Raw genomic sequence first — 16,429 nt, forward strand, 5'->3', positions numbered from 1 at the left:
CCGGCCAACTGGCCGGCCCAGGGGTTCTATCCCGAGAGACATAACTTTTCAGGTGTTCACATATTGACCGATAGAACGTCGCTATTATGTTTTTAATATACCGCACTGATATTGAGGTATTATGATCACTTTTTTTCAACCGTATGCCGTCAACATTTAAAACATTTACATTTTGTTTTAATCTATAGAGGCAAAATGATTTGCCTTATCTTCATTTAACTGTTTCAAAATATGTTCATACTGATAACTCGGCCGAGTTTCAAACTGTGTAACATTTAGAAACAAAAACTAAGTAAACTGAAAGAATCAGCTTCTGAACACTGTAGAATAATTATTGTATTTAAAATCGTCATGAAACTGATTTAAATAAAATCGTTAAAATTCATAGCCGAGTTCGAAATGGTTTCGGTCTGTTGAAAAACATGGCAAACTTTGGGTTGAGGTTTATTTAAATGTGTGTGCATACTCTAGAGGTCGTATTGTTTGTCTTTATCTTAATAAACGAGCTGAGAATATTTGTCTCAATAATGCAAAGGGCATTGAAAACATGGCCACATATACGCGTGGCTGTCTTTTTGAACACATTCGGAACAAAGTTATTGCTAAATATTTAAGAAATGGGCTCAGAACATTTTGTCAATGATAACTCGGCCGACTTAAGAACTGGGTCGCATAGGGTTAATATTTAAGTGGTGAGTTACCTTGATTTTGCAGTGTGGATGACCTACTTATGGCGGGTATCAACAAAGCTTCACACCTTGTGGTTGCCAACAAGGAAATGGTCCAATCAGTCTGCGAGGACACTCTTGCAGACTCGGAAACAATCGTGGCAGTGCAGACTGTGTTTAAGTATGTGTGGATTCTCAATAGTGATGTGTAGTTAGTGCATGTGGGGCAGGTCAGGAAAAGATCCATGGCATAGTCTGAAAACAGAAGTATGCTGTGTGTGAATAACTTGAGTTTAAGTGGAGTTATTACTTTGAAGTTGTTTGCATAGCTGACTTGTATGAAGAAATACATACTTTTATTATACTTCTTCAATTATTATTATTATTATTATTATTAATACCGTAATGATTATTAGTTTTTAGTTTCCGGCTAAATATGTTATGTTCATGTTTGATTGTCCCATGCTTTATATTAATGTTTGATTGTCCCATGCAGACTTTTCCCGAAAGTGAACATTCTCACCGAGCTTAAGCAGGCGTCCAACATGCGTTTCATGCACTTCCGGGCACACGACGAGTACTCCCAGAAAATATCCGACATGGATAGGGTATGTTTCAATAGAAATTATGTTTGCCAATCAATTTTTGTTTGTTAAAATATGTTTGTCTTTTTTAATTTTTCAAGTGATGTTTTAGGTAGTATATACATACCTTTTACTGTTTGTATAAAAGTTGAAGTCAGACTAACATTAGTATGTTGTTCCGTTTAGCATATGAACATAGCGAAAATGTCGAGCTTTTATGTTTTTTTCATTATTTCTGGCATTCGTCACTATGTGTAGTAAGACATATAAATACATACCTGTCACATTTTTCACTGCATCTTATTACAATGATCTGTTAAGCTGAAAAAGTCACTTTGTATATTTTTGTAATGTTCGTTGTTTTTGTTTATAGTTTATTTTATGACATTTATGTGTCATTTATGATAAATGTCGTGCTTTTATTGTTCAAAAGGCTATTGAATATGTTAGTAGTTGTTTTATGAAAGGAAAAAAACACACATTATTTAAGTAAGGTGTTGTTTAAATTGCTAAAACACTTAAAACGATTTCTGTTGTTGGATCGAATTTTTATACTACCTTTAAACAACCTTTTGGGCCATCTGTATGTTTTGAGATCCATGGACTTAGTAAAATTTTCGGCGAACACTTATTGAATTAATCATAACATTACTACGTAGTCCTCTACTTTATATGTTCCAGCAACTTGAAAATAACCATGCCCAATATGTCACATGAGTTAAATATTTTTTTGTCTAGAGGTGCGACATTTATTATATACTAGGCTATGGAATTAGAAATGATCTTCCCTGGAGGTGAATGTTTTAATACAGTGAACTTTTCTCATATAAACAATTGATAAACGCTTGTCTCGGATGTTTGGTATGTTGTCATGTACCAATACATGGTGATTATCTATAAATATTGTTTAAATCATACAGCTATGGTGAAAGATGCCTTAGGTCCTTATGATTATTTGTAAACCTTATATGCATATTGTGAGGTAACTTAAATACTTAAAGATCTGAAACCACATATTTGGTATTTTACATGTGAAATCAATCAAATATTGTTTACCAAGTTTGTTTATATCATGCCTCTAGGAGGAAATAATTGCCTTCTCTTGGGTATGTATATAGTGAGAACCTTAAACATTGTCTTTTCTGAAACTGCAGAGGCTGGAAGTTTGGTATTTCTTATGTACAAGGTTAGGTAGGCCTTCTACCAAGTTGTTCAAATCATGGCTACGGGGACAAATATGGCCTTGTCATTAAGGTTTCTTGTTACTCTTGAATATATTTAGTGAAACTTCTAGCAATCTGCACAGAATAGTTCATTTTCTTCACGTCTAAAGTCATCAACCTTGGGCTTTTGTTTTAAGTAAAATACGGTCGTCTTTTCATCTGAGACATGTGAGTGTCTACCTTTTTGTTATCATTTCTTTTTTCTATAGAAACTGAAGTCAAGCATAACGTCGAATACGAGTCACATCTTCCGTCTACCTTTCGCGTCCGGTCAGGTGTTCAGTGCCAGTATGCTAGACACGCTGCTCTATCAGGTGAGGCTATCTACCTTTAAATGGCAGGATTGCCATTCGTGTTTGAACACAGGCCACATGTGTAGAGGAAACTTCGGCGAGGAAATCTAAGGGAATTCAAAACGTTTTAAAAGTTCAAGAAAGGTTAAACATTTGAAATAAAAGCAGATTAAAGTTTTTACGAATAAAAAATACCCTGTTAATATGGAAAGTGTGCAAAAATGATTTTAAAAAAGTAAAAGAAACCAAAATTACTCGATGTATATAACAATAATGGTAGAACATTTGACATATTTTTTATATAAGCAAAGTATAGATTTTTATCATTAAGAAAATATATTTCAGTACTGATTAAGCTCCTTAAAAAGGTGATCACAAATGAGCATAATTGAGGTGCGGCATGTACAGATTGGTCTTATACCATTTTGGCCAGAGTTGATCAAGACCAGCTAGCACAAGCGCTCTCTTGTCTCTGGAGCTGCGCTGTCCGCTTTAAATTCACGCAAATTTAGTTCTTCCGTCAGAGGACAAGGTAGCTTGTGAACATACAGCTCGTGTGCAAAGGATTATCTGTAGATACGCTTACCGCAGATGACATAAAACCCACGTTTATACGATCAGACTCATATTTAGGTTGGCTAAAACTACATTTTGATTTCAATGGTTACGTTATAAGAAATGTCATATTAGTTTGAAATTGAAATTTTGAAAATATCCACATCATGAAAAACAATCAGATGCGACTGTGATTTTAAAAGAATTCTTACAAAGAAAGGATTTAGTCAAAATGGTTAATACAATAGCATAAAAAGTATTGTAAATTGACGTGGACATCAATAGGTATCCAATAATATTGAAACGTGCGCATTTCTGTAAAAATCATATTCAAACATTCCTAAATTTCTAAAAACATTGTTTCTTTCTCAGACGTACGTTAAAGGTTACCTCATCACGTTTGTGAGACTGTTGCTTGGAATGGACGCTGAAAACAACTCCGGGCATCTTTCAAGCGTAAGCTTCCAGTGCTGTATAGTATCAACATTTCAATCTAAAACAATCTGAAGGGATGTGTATTTCATAAAATATCAGTTTCTTCATCAGATCGGTAAAGAGTGCAACGCTTTAGGATTAATGAACTTCTATAAATATTATCAATTCTTGGTAAAATCCACTAGTACTTGTTATATATGTCCCGAAATGGGGATCATATTAACATAATTATTGTTCTTTGTAGCAAAACTTGATAGGAGTTTTGTGTATGTCACACTATCTTTTAAGGCATATTGATATACTTAACCATATAATTCCAAAACCTTTATAACGAGAGAAATTACTGTGTTTATACATTTTTTCATAACAGGACACCAACTATAAACATTCACGTAATTAAAACGGGGATCATCTAATGTATACATAACAATTTAAATAACAAAATGCATACCATATGTCATATTGCCGAACTTCATATTTAGCCGGGAATTAACTACTCTACATATATCTATGTCATATTATCCATTTATATCTTAATGGCTCAGCATGCATGTTCTTTCCACCCATAGATCCGCATTAAACTTGCGACGCTGGAACAGTTTAAGACGTATGGGGAGCTCTACCGCGCCCTCTGCTCTACGACCGGGGAGATCCCTATAGCCCTTTATCGAACGGACAAGCAGTCAAACGATAAACCCTTTGGTAGTGCCGCAACACGTTTTTCGGTATGTACCCGCTATATTGTTGCGGGCATATATAGTACATGCCTTTGAAATTTGATCAAATTTCATGATCTATCTCTGTTGATAAGCGAGCAAACACCACAACATCTGATACAAATAACGGGAAAGGGGTAAATTTATACTCCTGATACACACAAATGATTCCCACTAAATAGTTTAATCGACTGAAGAAGAAAAAGATCAGAAGACATTAAGTATGATAAGCACATGTCACAGTAAAGCTCCTTTTTATAACGCCTTTGAAGCTTTCATGGCAAATTATATCGTGGAAAATTGTTGCACTTTGTAAGATCTGTGAACCAAATAACAAAGTTCAAATCTTGACGCTTGTCCAAATTGTCATTCTTATGTATTGTTATGGTCCGCAACCATTTTTTAAATATTTACCAGACACTGTTTTCATTTTCTTTTTAAGTTTAATACAACGCTTGTTGTTATAACTGTCTTTCTTTGCTGCATTCAAATACTGTATAAACTCTTATATAAGTAATATGCATTTTATCAATATCCATAAATACAAATTTTGACAGCCAATGCTCTCTAAGTTTAGAATATGGTGATAAAAAATAAAAGATATGGCATCGACGATGACACTTAATAATTCTGGAAAATGATGTATTGCTGTACCTGTCATAGTTTCAGAATAACAACAAACCGGACAAATCATCCATGGCCAACGGCAAGAACGGTCATCACAATCAACATGACATACGTAAGGCGAGCATGTGGCATATACAGAAGAAATGGAACAACCAAAACCCTGAACATAAGGATATCTACGACCTTATACGCAACCGCATGAAATGTCTAGAACTATCTGTAAACGACTACTGTGAGTTTCATTTTTTTGCAGCCCTGCTTTTCTGTCAATTTATACTGTTACTTTAACTTTATAGTTCTACTTTGTATTACATCCCCACTTTTTATGTTGCCCCGATTTGTTCCAAATAATCGAATGGTTATTGTAAAACTTTGCATTAGAGCGTGGACCTCTATGTCAGTTAATGATATTAATGGTTGGTATTAAGAATGAGCCACGTCATGCCAATGGGTCATATGCCATTTGCAGCCATCACAGCTAAAGACCAGAATGTGCAGTCTGATCTCGAAGTCTTTTTAGGAGCTACACAGCCCGCTTTGCAGTCAAGCAAGGTTTCGTAGTCTTATTAACGGGCATATTCTTGCGCTACTCTAGCCGCATACGACATAAGACTCAGTTCAACATGTCGCTCCTCGAATAAAATCATCATTTTCAGCTTTTCATTTATTTGGTTCAATGTTTGAAAAAGAACGTGTTTTGCATACATTTGCAGTGATGTCCTATGATAATTGTTTGTGGGAACTAAATCGAATTGTTTGCCTAATTTTCATAAATGCTAAGTCTTTAAAAGGTTAAATGTAATTGTGCCTTTTACGTCTCAATGCATTGGCTGTTGTGTTATTTTATTATACAGTCAAATTTAACGTAATAAGAAAGTGTTTAATACAGATGGTTTTATGGTTAAGAAAACCAAAACATATGCCACATAATGAGTTTACAAACATTTGTATTTCATTTTTGAAGCATTTTTTTTCTTTTCTGGCAAAGCAACAACCACACAATTGCCTACTTTAAGAAAAACGACGCAATTCCAAAGGGCCCCTACCCCATTTTAAAAATGATAAGGAAAAACAGATGGCTTAAAGACAATTTCCCTTATTTATCCACTACAGGCGATGCTGAGTACGAGAAGAACGACATCAGCTACGTGATCCTTAACCCGTCTCCTAGGAGAAAACTGAGAAAAGGAGACCTCGTGTAAGTGAGATCTCTTTAAGGCCACAGTTTCCACACTTTTAGTCAGTGTGTCCGCACTTTTTCTTTTTCCGATCTATATCTCAACCCCATCTGTATTTTGTCGTCACCAAACTGAGTTTATGTTCATTTTATCAGTATACAATGGAGGCTAAGTTTAATAAACAGCAAAATCTCACGAGGAACTTTGACATTTTGCCCGTCAGTTTGTTCTACCGGTTGTCTGTTCGAAACGTCTAGTCTCAGCTATAGCATTGTTATATATTGTTGGATTCTTAAATATACTGACAAAAATGTTAAGTTTTAAAGATGACATATTGCATGTAACTCAGATGTAGAAGGTACACATATGTCATAAAACAGGATTTCCGATATATAGTTGTTTCATTCATTGTGCAATTATACAGTAACTTACCACTACGTATTGTCTTTAGATGGCAGCATGTTGCTTTTAACACCCGTCTTCCAACCTAAAAGGTTAAAGTCATACCTAGATTAAATGTCAAACTTTCGCCTGTACAAACATTTTGAGACTATGTATTTGTAATTGACCATCCAATTTTAAAGTATATACTAACAAAAGATCATCTTGAGAAGGCAGTAAGTCATGAGTATAAACGGCCTCCCTACCTCAAAGGTCAAGGTAACACTTCAAGAAGTCACATTCTTTCTTGTTTATAAATATACAAACATTCTTTATGATTAAAATTCCCAGCCATAGTGTAAAGAGTTAGATAAAACTTAATCAATTAAAGTAATGTTATTTTTATTGACGTTATTTCTTACATCTGAGTTTCCATCAGGTAATATTGACACGTGATGTTGTAGGATAATGCACTTAAGATTCCGTTAGCTTGGATATAGACCTGTCTTAAGATTTAATTTGGGGCTCTTCGGGTCAGCGTCAAGGTCGTCGATACTACCAATAAAAACTGGTTTCTACCCCGCGATGTCACTTTTTATTAAGTGCTTGTGTTCACATTTGGAGTGAAGGTAACTTAATTGTATACATAACTTAGAACTGCATCTGTAGGTCAATCAGAGCAAGGTCAATTTTGCTGTTTCTCAAATTGAAAAAAAAATCATGAAATAACTAGTTTGAACATTCTGAACAAGAATGTTCAGGTAGGTTACACGCATTTTATTAAGGTCATCATATTTCAACTCTAAATCATGCATATTCTGAGGTGTTCAATATAAGCTTTTACACTTCATTCATTTAGTGTAAAATATATTGTTTTGTAATTGAAACTTGAATCTGATAAAATATATCCCACAGTTGTCAACCGTTTAGTTCACCTGAGATCAACAATTTAGATGTTAGTTTTTTATCATCATATGTACGTCGTGTGTCTTCTGTCATGTTAGTTTACTTCTTGAACAATCTAAAAGTATAATGTATTGCCAAATGTTCCAAATCTTAGCCGAGTTAAAATCTGGGTCAAGTGAGGTCACAACCTAGGTATTAATGTCATAGTAAAGAAAAACATGTGAACGTTTAGTATGTGTCCTATCTCCATGACACTCACTCAAATTTTCTGCTATCTCTGCTTGCTTTAAAAATGACCTCAATCCAATAAAACATCCCCTAATGGTTCTTCGCTTTTTTCTCAAAGTGAATCCGTGTGAACTCTTTTGACTTAAAATTTTCAAACCTTTATAAAACTGGCCCACACGCTTTAACTTAATCTTGGCTGAGTTGACATCAGTTCTTGTCCATTGAAATGAAAACATGGCTACCAGGGGGGCGACGCAATCTTTAATGGCTATAGCGAAACTTAATAAACTTACTGAAAGTCACATTCCTAGTCCAATGTTCATAAAGCTGTGACTTGAACCGCGATCGAAAATGGTTCTGGTCCGTTCAATTATTTTATGTTTGGACTTATATATGTCTATATTGCTTTATTTATGTTATTTTGAGTGTGTTGATTAGCAATTCGTACAAAAAAACGCTTAATAAAGTTTATTTGGCTGGTATAGGAACACAATGTTGTACTATATTTTCTTAGACACATTCTACCACCATGAAATCAAGGAAAATGGGTGTCTCTCAGATCACCTACTTATACTAATGACTTATAGAAAGTATTTAATAATATTCATGCACCTTTTTTCGATACTGTTTCGCCAGTTTTAGCCACTGCTTGTTCCATATAAACATGCACTAACTACCTAAACACGAACCAATTATACGTCAAGTAATCAATGCTTTTACTATATAAAGTTAATTGCAAAAGCTGACTGAAAATGTTTATGGAAACAAATTGTCCAATAAAATGATTGCAGCGAATACAATTTCTCTTTTTTAGACTTGTTATATTTTCAGCCTTCAGAGGCTGGTAGCGGTATTGTGTTTTTATTATTTTTTAAGAACCTTGTTTAAGACCAATCTTATACTTAGATTCTTATACATTCTCTGTACTTATAAAGTAAACGTGTATGTTCATCAATTGAGAGTTCTGCAGGTTATACTGAATTTTTACAGACCATTATCTGACAAGCTGCCTCTTACTCTTTTATGTATGTTGACTTGGCAATGTGTATTAATGTGATTATAAGATTGGTGGTTTCGCCAAATAAATAACCTATGGACAGATTGATTACAAAAAACCCGAAAGTTGTTCTCTCACCATTGAGAATTCCGATTACACGTAGTACTCATTTGCCGTTAAATTATAGACAATTACTTTTTTCTAAACCTACAGTCAAATTAAGTTTACTTCGAACATCTTTCATTGGAGGTACAATGCGGCTGGGTTCTAGTTCGCAGCGTAATTTAGCTCCGTGTAATCGGTATCCTACAATAAATAAGTGCAACTCCAGGAAGTGTTTATGTTGCAAGTTTTTATTCTTTCATCGGTTAATAACCGCAAATTTTCAGATAATATTAAATCCGATGTCTCATGAAATTCTATGCATGTGGTTTATGTTATTACTTGAAATGTACCCTGTTGTGGTGCGCAATACGTTGGGCAGACGGGTAGATCACTTAAACACGTTTTAGGGAACATTTTTTTAAAATTAAAAATAACAAGAAATTTTATAACTTCATTTACCAGCACTTTAATAAAACAGGTCATAGCGTAACTAATATTTCAATTCAACCTGTGGAGCAACTTACTTTTAATAATAGTACTTCAAGTCAGTGCCAATTAAAAGCAAGGTGCAAGTCAGAATTTGAATGGATTAAACGTTTGCAATCAGCTTACCCACTTGGATTAAATGATAATATTCTAAATGTTGGAACAATTAATTCATTTTCTCTGTTTAGTAAACGTCTAAGAAATAAACGTTCACATGGCATTAGGAAAAATGGTAACTTAAGGCGTAAATTTAAACGTCTGCTTTCTTTAAATGATTGCTACACAGTATTACACAATGGGGGTAAACATAAATTACTAAGTGCACTTTGCTCTCTTTCTGTTTCTTCGTTGGCGCATATTGATAAGGAATGTAAACTTATTTTACTTCAATCTGACCCTCTATATGAATGTGCTTGTATTATTGAATCTTTCACTGACTACTATCGTAAACCTTTTATTGAAAATGTACTTAACAAAACTAGAAATCGTATCAAAATTGAGTTTTGTAACAAAGGTCTTGATTTAATTGACCTTCCTAAAATATTCAATGATAAAAATGTACGTCGGTTGATTCCCCCTTATTTCCGCAAAACTGAATCACCACTTATTTGCTACAAATATAGTAAACCTGTAAGAAGTATCGTTTTTAATTATAATTCTATTTCCACAGATATAAATGTAATAAGAAATTGTCCTACATTATGTGACTGTACTAGTTCTAAATATATATATGGTCCAGTTGGACATGTTATTACTGGGGACCTTAATTTCATTCAAAATAAAAACCTCAGAAATTTGCTACGCAGAGGCCCTAAGTACAGACTGCCTATTCCTGTTGATTTTGATGACTGCATTAAGAATATCGTAACATCCTTACATGATTATTGCACTAAATGGTGCAGGAAGGAAAATGCTGAAATTACTGCACTCAATGATTGGAAAACAAAAATATTTAGTATGGCCATGAATAAAATATGTTTTTATGATACACATCCTTTGGCCCTACCACATTCACCTAAATTCAATAAACAAAATCTCTGTAAATTGCTTGAAGACTTAAAATCTAAATTCGTCTTAGTTCCTGCTGATAAGGCTGCTAATAATGTGATCATAATATGACGAGTGTTTTATGTTCAAATTATTTCACAAGAACTTTCACAAACTACATCATATTGTGAGTACAATAAGCTACCTAATTAAATAATTACTGACCATATTGCCCAATGCATAAAGTTAAATGTAATAGTCAATATTAGTGACAAGAAATTGCCATCACTTTACTGGATACCTAAATTACATAAGACGCCATATAAAAGTCGTTTTATCGCTAATTCAGTGTCTTGTACTACCAAACAATTATCAGTGTATCTTACATCTGCATTGAGTGCTATTAGATATCATATAGCTAAATTTTGTAATAAAGTTTATGAAAATAGTAATATTAACCTATTTTGGTCAATACAAAACACCTTAGAAGTTATTGATAAAATTGAAAATAAAAAATATAAGGTGTCGCAGGTAAGGACTTTTCGACACTATATACAACGCTTCCTCACGCTTTAATAAAATCCAAACTTGTTTCTTTGATTGAAAAAACTTTTGCTAGAGAGAAATGTTTGTATCTAGCTTTAAACACTAAAACAGCTTTTTTTACTAATCAGATATTAGATAATTACATCATTTGGACTGGTCTTGACTTTTGTGCAGCACTTACTTTTCTTTTGGATAACTTGTTTGTTGAATTTAATGGTAAAATATTTAAACAAATTATTGGCGTTCCTATGGGTACTAATTGTGCGCCACTTATAGCTGACCCTTTTTATATTGTTATGAAAGCGAATTTATGTTAGAATTATCTAAAACTAAGCAAGTAGATTTGATTAATTGTTTTAACCTTACTAGTATGACATACTTAATTTAGATAATCCATTATTTGAACAATATATTCACAAAATCTACCCAAAAGAACTATTCTTAAATAGATCGTGTATATCCAATACAGACGCTGCGTATTTAGACTTACATTTAACTATTAATAATAATTTGATCAAAACTAGTTTATACGACAAACGGGACGATTTTAACTTTGAAATTGTGAATTTTCCGTTTCTAGATGGCAACATCCCTAAAGGACCTTCCTATGGTATTTACATTTCGCAGTTGGTACGTTATGCCAGAGCATGTTCGTGTATTAAAGATTTTAATGATCGTAATCTAATATTAACTAAAAAATTGCTAAAACAAGGCTTTTTGTATCATAACCTAAGAAATAAATTTGCTAGATTTTACTCTAAGTATGGTGATTTAATTTCAAAATATAATGTTTCTTTAAAATGGCATTTAAATAATGGAATCTCCCATCCATCATTTTACGGAGATGTTTTGAAGCGTGTCCGCAAATTAAAATATGTTAAACCAAATGTTCATATTAAACTTTTCAATTTAATTAACTTGTTTTTATCAAAAGGATACGATGCTTATGTACTTAAAAACGCGTGTTTGATGGTTTTCGTTTCACTATATCTTTCTTCCCTTAAAATTTGGAATCATTAGTGATATTATAGGCATTTTTCACTGTTGAATAAAATTGTGTCATTTGTCGTATGAACAAATCTGCATGAATACTACATTATAGGCATTTTTCACTGTTGAATAAAATTGTGTCATTGTGTCGTATGAACAAATCTGCATGTAAACTACATTTGGACTCAAATCGTACATCAAATCATTTCTGTCTTCCGTTGTCAAAACACCTATATACTGTTTGATTCCAATAATGTCGCTTTAATGGAATTACCATTTGTTTTCATTTGCTTCTTAATATTAAATCACGTAAACTTGTTTTATTAGTAGCACAGCCCCATTAATAATTGTATTAAGGACTGCCCTCGGAATTTGTTCACGTCATTATGTCATTATGGATTTTTGTGACGTCATACGACCGACTTTCCCAGTTGTAATCTACATGCATAGGTCATTGGGTTTATAACGTTCCATTTTATTTATATTTTCTCTCTGATAGGCGTTTCTTGTTTGATTTAATTATTTTAAATTTGTTTAGCAGTCACATAAACAACCAAGCAATGTAATATGGAATTTTTACACCCATTGTTGCTGCTTCTTCCTGTATTTGCGCGATGATTATCTGAGATATTAACTCTATGATTCTACATTCTCAAATCTTTTCTATAAAGAAGGAATGTAGTTGACAATTGTTAATAGTTTTATTTGATCGTTCGTCAAAAAGTTGTAATTCTTTTACTCTTGTATCTTCAATGCAATTGAGTAATTAAATAGTAATTAAATTGAATGCGTTTTAATTCCCTTTTATTACTGTTTAATTTGAGTTACAATGCTATGACGTTAAATTTTATTTACACTTAAATGTATTATGAATATTGCTGGGCCAAGTGTTAGGTTGAGCGCTCTATAACCAGGTTTAAACCCCCAATGCTTTGCATTGACCGTTCCAAGGCGGTGACCCCAGCTTTATTCATATTTTGTGTTTATGTTGGTTTGTATTGTGCTGTATTGTGCTGTTTTGTACTGTTTGGGCAATCGGTCACTTGCCTTGAATAAAGGACCAACTAATTGTTTTTAATGAAAATTCAATACTGCTCCAGCAGCTGGAGTTTCACTTCTTTATATTGAATACAATATGCTATTAATAGCCGAAAACATGATAGATAATAATGACGTTTGATATTATATTAAAGGGGCCTTTTCACAGATTTTGGCATTTTTTTTAACTTATTCATTAAATGCTTTATATTGATAAATGTAAACATTGGATCGTAAAAACTCCAGTAAAAAATCAAGAAAAAATATAAAAAAAGGAAAAGAACATTGCCCGGAGCATGTTTCGAACCAGTGAACCCTGGAGTCCTGCCAGAGTCCTGAAGTAAAAACGCTTTAGCCTACTGAGCTATTCCGCCGAGTACACATTTTTGACGTATTTTATACCTTATATAAGCAATCTTCGTAGTTTCACAAAATTTAACGACAAAAACAGAACTCTCCAAATTATTCAATCGTTTCGCGTTGCAACGCTTTATAATTTTTAGGTTTTAAAATCGTCAAAAGATGCATATAATGGCTATATTAGAGCATGGTTAATGTTCAGTATTACTGTTTCCTCACAAATATCATAACTAAAACGAAAACTTACGAATCTGAAACAACTTTTTTTCAATTTTGTCAATTTACCAAAGCGTGAAAAGATCCCTTTAATATCAACTAATATCCTCATTGTATGTTTTTCTCTCCACAGGTATGTGATCCAGCCGAGCTCCATGTTTGCCATCCCCAGTCGTCTCAACCGCGCGAAGCAGAAACGTGCAGCCCTGAAGCGTTCGGGCTCCGACACGGATCTCAGTAAGTCTTTGGACATGGAAACCACATTGCCAAGGGAAAGAACTCACTCACTGACGACTAATTTATTGTAGTTATTTTTTGTTTAGATTTGTCTTTCTAAAGGGCATTGTGGAGAAGAGTGTCTCCCCTTTGTTAGAACTTAAGAGTATAGCGACTTCAAATATTGGCTCTGTGAAATAGAGTTCTCTCCATTTGAAATTATGTACAATAGAATAATTAGTTTTGGAGAACTATTGTGGCCAAATGTGCTTTGCTTCTTATTGTTAGCAGTTTTGAAGAGAATATACGGTGGCTTCTGTAGAAATGAGTGACCGCCTCAACAAGAGTTACATTTTAAGAAAGGTTTTGAATTAATGTACCACGGGATGTTGTCACAGTTTGTTCTTCATTGAAGCATGGGCATTGCAATCATTTTTAGATTACCAAGATGAAAGAAACACATTATATATAAATGAATAATAGGAATGTCACACAATAATTTGGCTTTGACAATTGTTGTTAAAAAACTATCGACCTTTTACAGATGATAATGAGTGTATCCTTTCTTTTATATATGAACTACACAACACTGCAATTCTCTTGTTTGAACATTAAACATAATTTTGAACATGCATCCTACTTCAATATATCAAAGTCCCTAAATACTGACATCAAGTTTCAAAAACTGAGCCATTTTTTTCAATGAATATAACTCAAAGAGACCGAATAATGAAAGGATTGTAAAAAAAAAGAAAATAGTATACGTGCAAATTGTTGTCATCGTTTGAACTTGTTCCATGTTATCATTGAATTTTATAATTTTAAGCAGATGTATTTAGATGGTGTTGCGTTTAGTGGGAATACTTTTGAAAAATATCCTTAAATGTATTCATAAACAAAACATAGTTACTTTGAATTGTTTCAACTTATAAGAACAACAAGAACATTTCAGGCCTTTCAAGAGAACAATTTCACTTGATACACACTTTTTTCAATTATTTTTTTTTACAGATTTTGATCGATGGTTTTCAATTTAGGAGCCGCTATCGTTGACAGTTTTCTTGAAAGTCCCTTTAAAGAATTTCATAAAAGGTGTATTTAAAATCATGTTATAAAGATTGTTTATGGTTTTGCTTATTACAACATGTATAATGCTGCATTATAAATTGCATTGTAAACAAATGTGTTTATTTAAAATACCATTGTTGTTTTCATTGTTGTCTTATTATCAAAGCGTATCAATGGACATTTTGTTCTCTTTCAGTGTTTATATTGTTTTTGCGTTGTGAGTTAGTTATCTAAGCTGGACATGTGTATACGAAGTGGAATCTATTGTCTCAAACATAATGATAATTCCATATAAACATTGTAATTCTGTACAGCAAAAGGCCTATATTATATTTTGACGAAATGTACAGAAATATGTTAATTTTCAAATCTATTTAATATATGTTAAGCGCAAAGTGTATAGTTTACTTTACTGTTGCTGCATGTTTTACAAAAAGTGTACATTTTCACTTGAACATGCAATAAAGCTGCACTGAAGAACATTACTTTTCTGTCCATGACATTGTTTAGTGTATGAAGTGCACATAGAATGGGCTTTAAATGCAGATAAACGTTCCTCTACCAGTGCGGTAAATGTAAATAAAATGCAATTGTCTGAAATACTTGTCTTGCATCAAATAACCACAAATGTAAACACCGTCACAGTCTAGTACAAACATGTTATCCAATGAACAAAGGAAATATATTTCCTCGCTGTTGTTTTTTTCTTGTTAAAAAAATATTTGATGAAAACAATGTCCAAACACTTGTTTTCAACGTTTCACAATTGAGAACACTGCAATGAAAACGATTAAATAAGCCATTTTCAAAATATAACTAACACATGATCAATGTTTAGTAACTTGTGTAGTACATTGATTCTTTTTGGAAAATATATCACACTGGATAAACCATTAGGCTTCAAAACAATCTAAGTTATACATTTTCAGTAGTTGTGGATATTCTGAAAACCTTATAGGTTTGGGCTTTAAAAAATGTGTCAATAACACTTTTTGAATGATATGGTAAATATTTTTCTTCACTTTTCACTACTAAATTTTTTATGTGTATGCACTATAAATTTGTTTTATAACAACTGTAAACATAACTAGTTCAACCTTTTACAAACATGTGTATACCACGTGTACATTAAACTAATAATAACACTATTTGTTAAATTTAATGTTTATGCCATACACTGTCTTGATTTGTTCATGAAAACAAAATTTATTAATCGAAAATAGTTTTTAACACAATGCAACTCTTGTACTTTGAAACAAAATAGTATTATTATGATTCTTTAGCCTGTATCGAAATTTAAAATACCTTATTATGTATTGTATGTTTGGCAATACGTTAAGCATTGTGGGTACTTCTTAATCATAGATAAGATTGTTTGTTTTGGCTTTTTTGTATTAACACTTGTGGTGTTCGTAAGTTTAAATAGATTGAATATGTTAATGTACTTTAAGTAAAATACTGTACACATGTAAATGTTAAATTGTTTTAAACGTCACCTGCTAATGTTTTTTTTATAAATGTAAAATATATATTAAAATATGTTTTCTATCATATTAAGTTTTGGTTGTATCAGAACATTAAAATCTAAACAAACATCCAACTTGTTGTCTACGTTTATATGTTTCA

The 16,429-nt window shown here is 32.7% G+C and overlaps 1 protein-coding gene across 1 annotated transcript in view; it reads left to right on the plus strand.

Annotated features, from left to right (window-relative positions):
- LOC127865069 (potassium channel subfamily T member 2-like) overlaps positions 1 to 15,285 on the plus strand; it is a 51,960-nt gene extending 36,675 nt beyond the window's left edge. Inside the window, exons 22-29 of the mRNA XM_052404940.1 lie at positions 715 to 849; positions 1,165 to 1,276; positions 2,685 to 2,789; positions 3,696 to 3,779; positions 4,328 to 4,483; positions 5,138 to 5,333; positions 6,215 to 6,299; positions 13,653 to 15,285. Of these exons, the coding sequence (XP_052260900.1) occupies positions 715 to 849; positions 1,165 to 1,276; positions 2,685 to 2,789; positions 3,696 to 3,779; positions 4,328 to 4,483; positions 5,138 to 5,333; positions 6,215 to 6,299; positions 13,653 to 13,827 (1,048 nt within the window). The 3' untranslated portion in view covers positions 13,828 to 15,285. The remainder of the gene's footprint in view (positions 1 to 714; positions 850 to 1,164; positions 1,277 to 2,684; positions 2,790 to 3,695; positions 3,780 to 4,327; positions 4,484 to 5,137; positions 5,334 to 6,214; positions 6,300 to 13,652) is intronic.
- The last annotated feature ends 1,144 nt before the right edge of the window (positions 15,286 to 16,429 follow it).

Source organism: Dreissena polymorpha, chromosome 1, assembly GCF_020536995.1.
Source record: "Dreissena polymorpha isolate Duluth1 chromosome 1, UMN_Dpol_1.0, whole genome shotgun sequence".
In the NCBI taxonomy this organism is placed as follows: Eukaryota; Metazoa; Mollusca; class Bivalvia; order Myida; family Dreissenidae; genus Dreissena; species Dreissena polymorpha.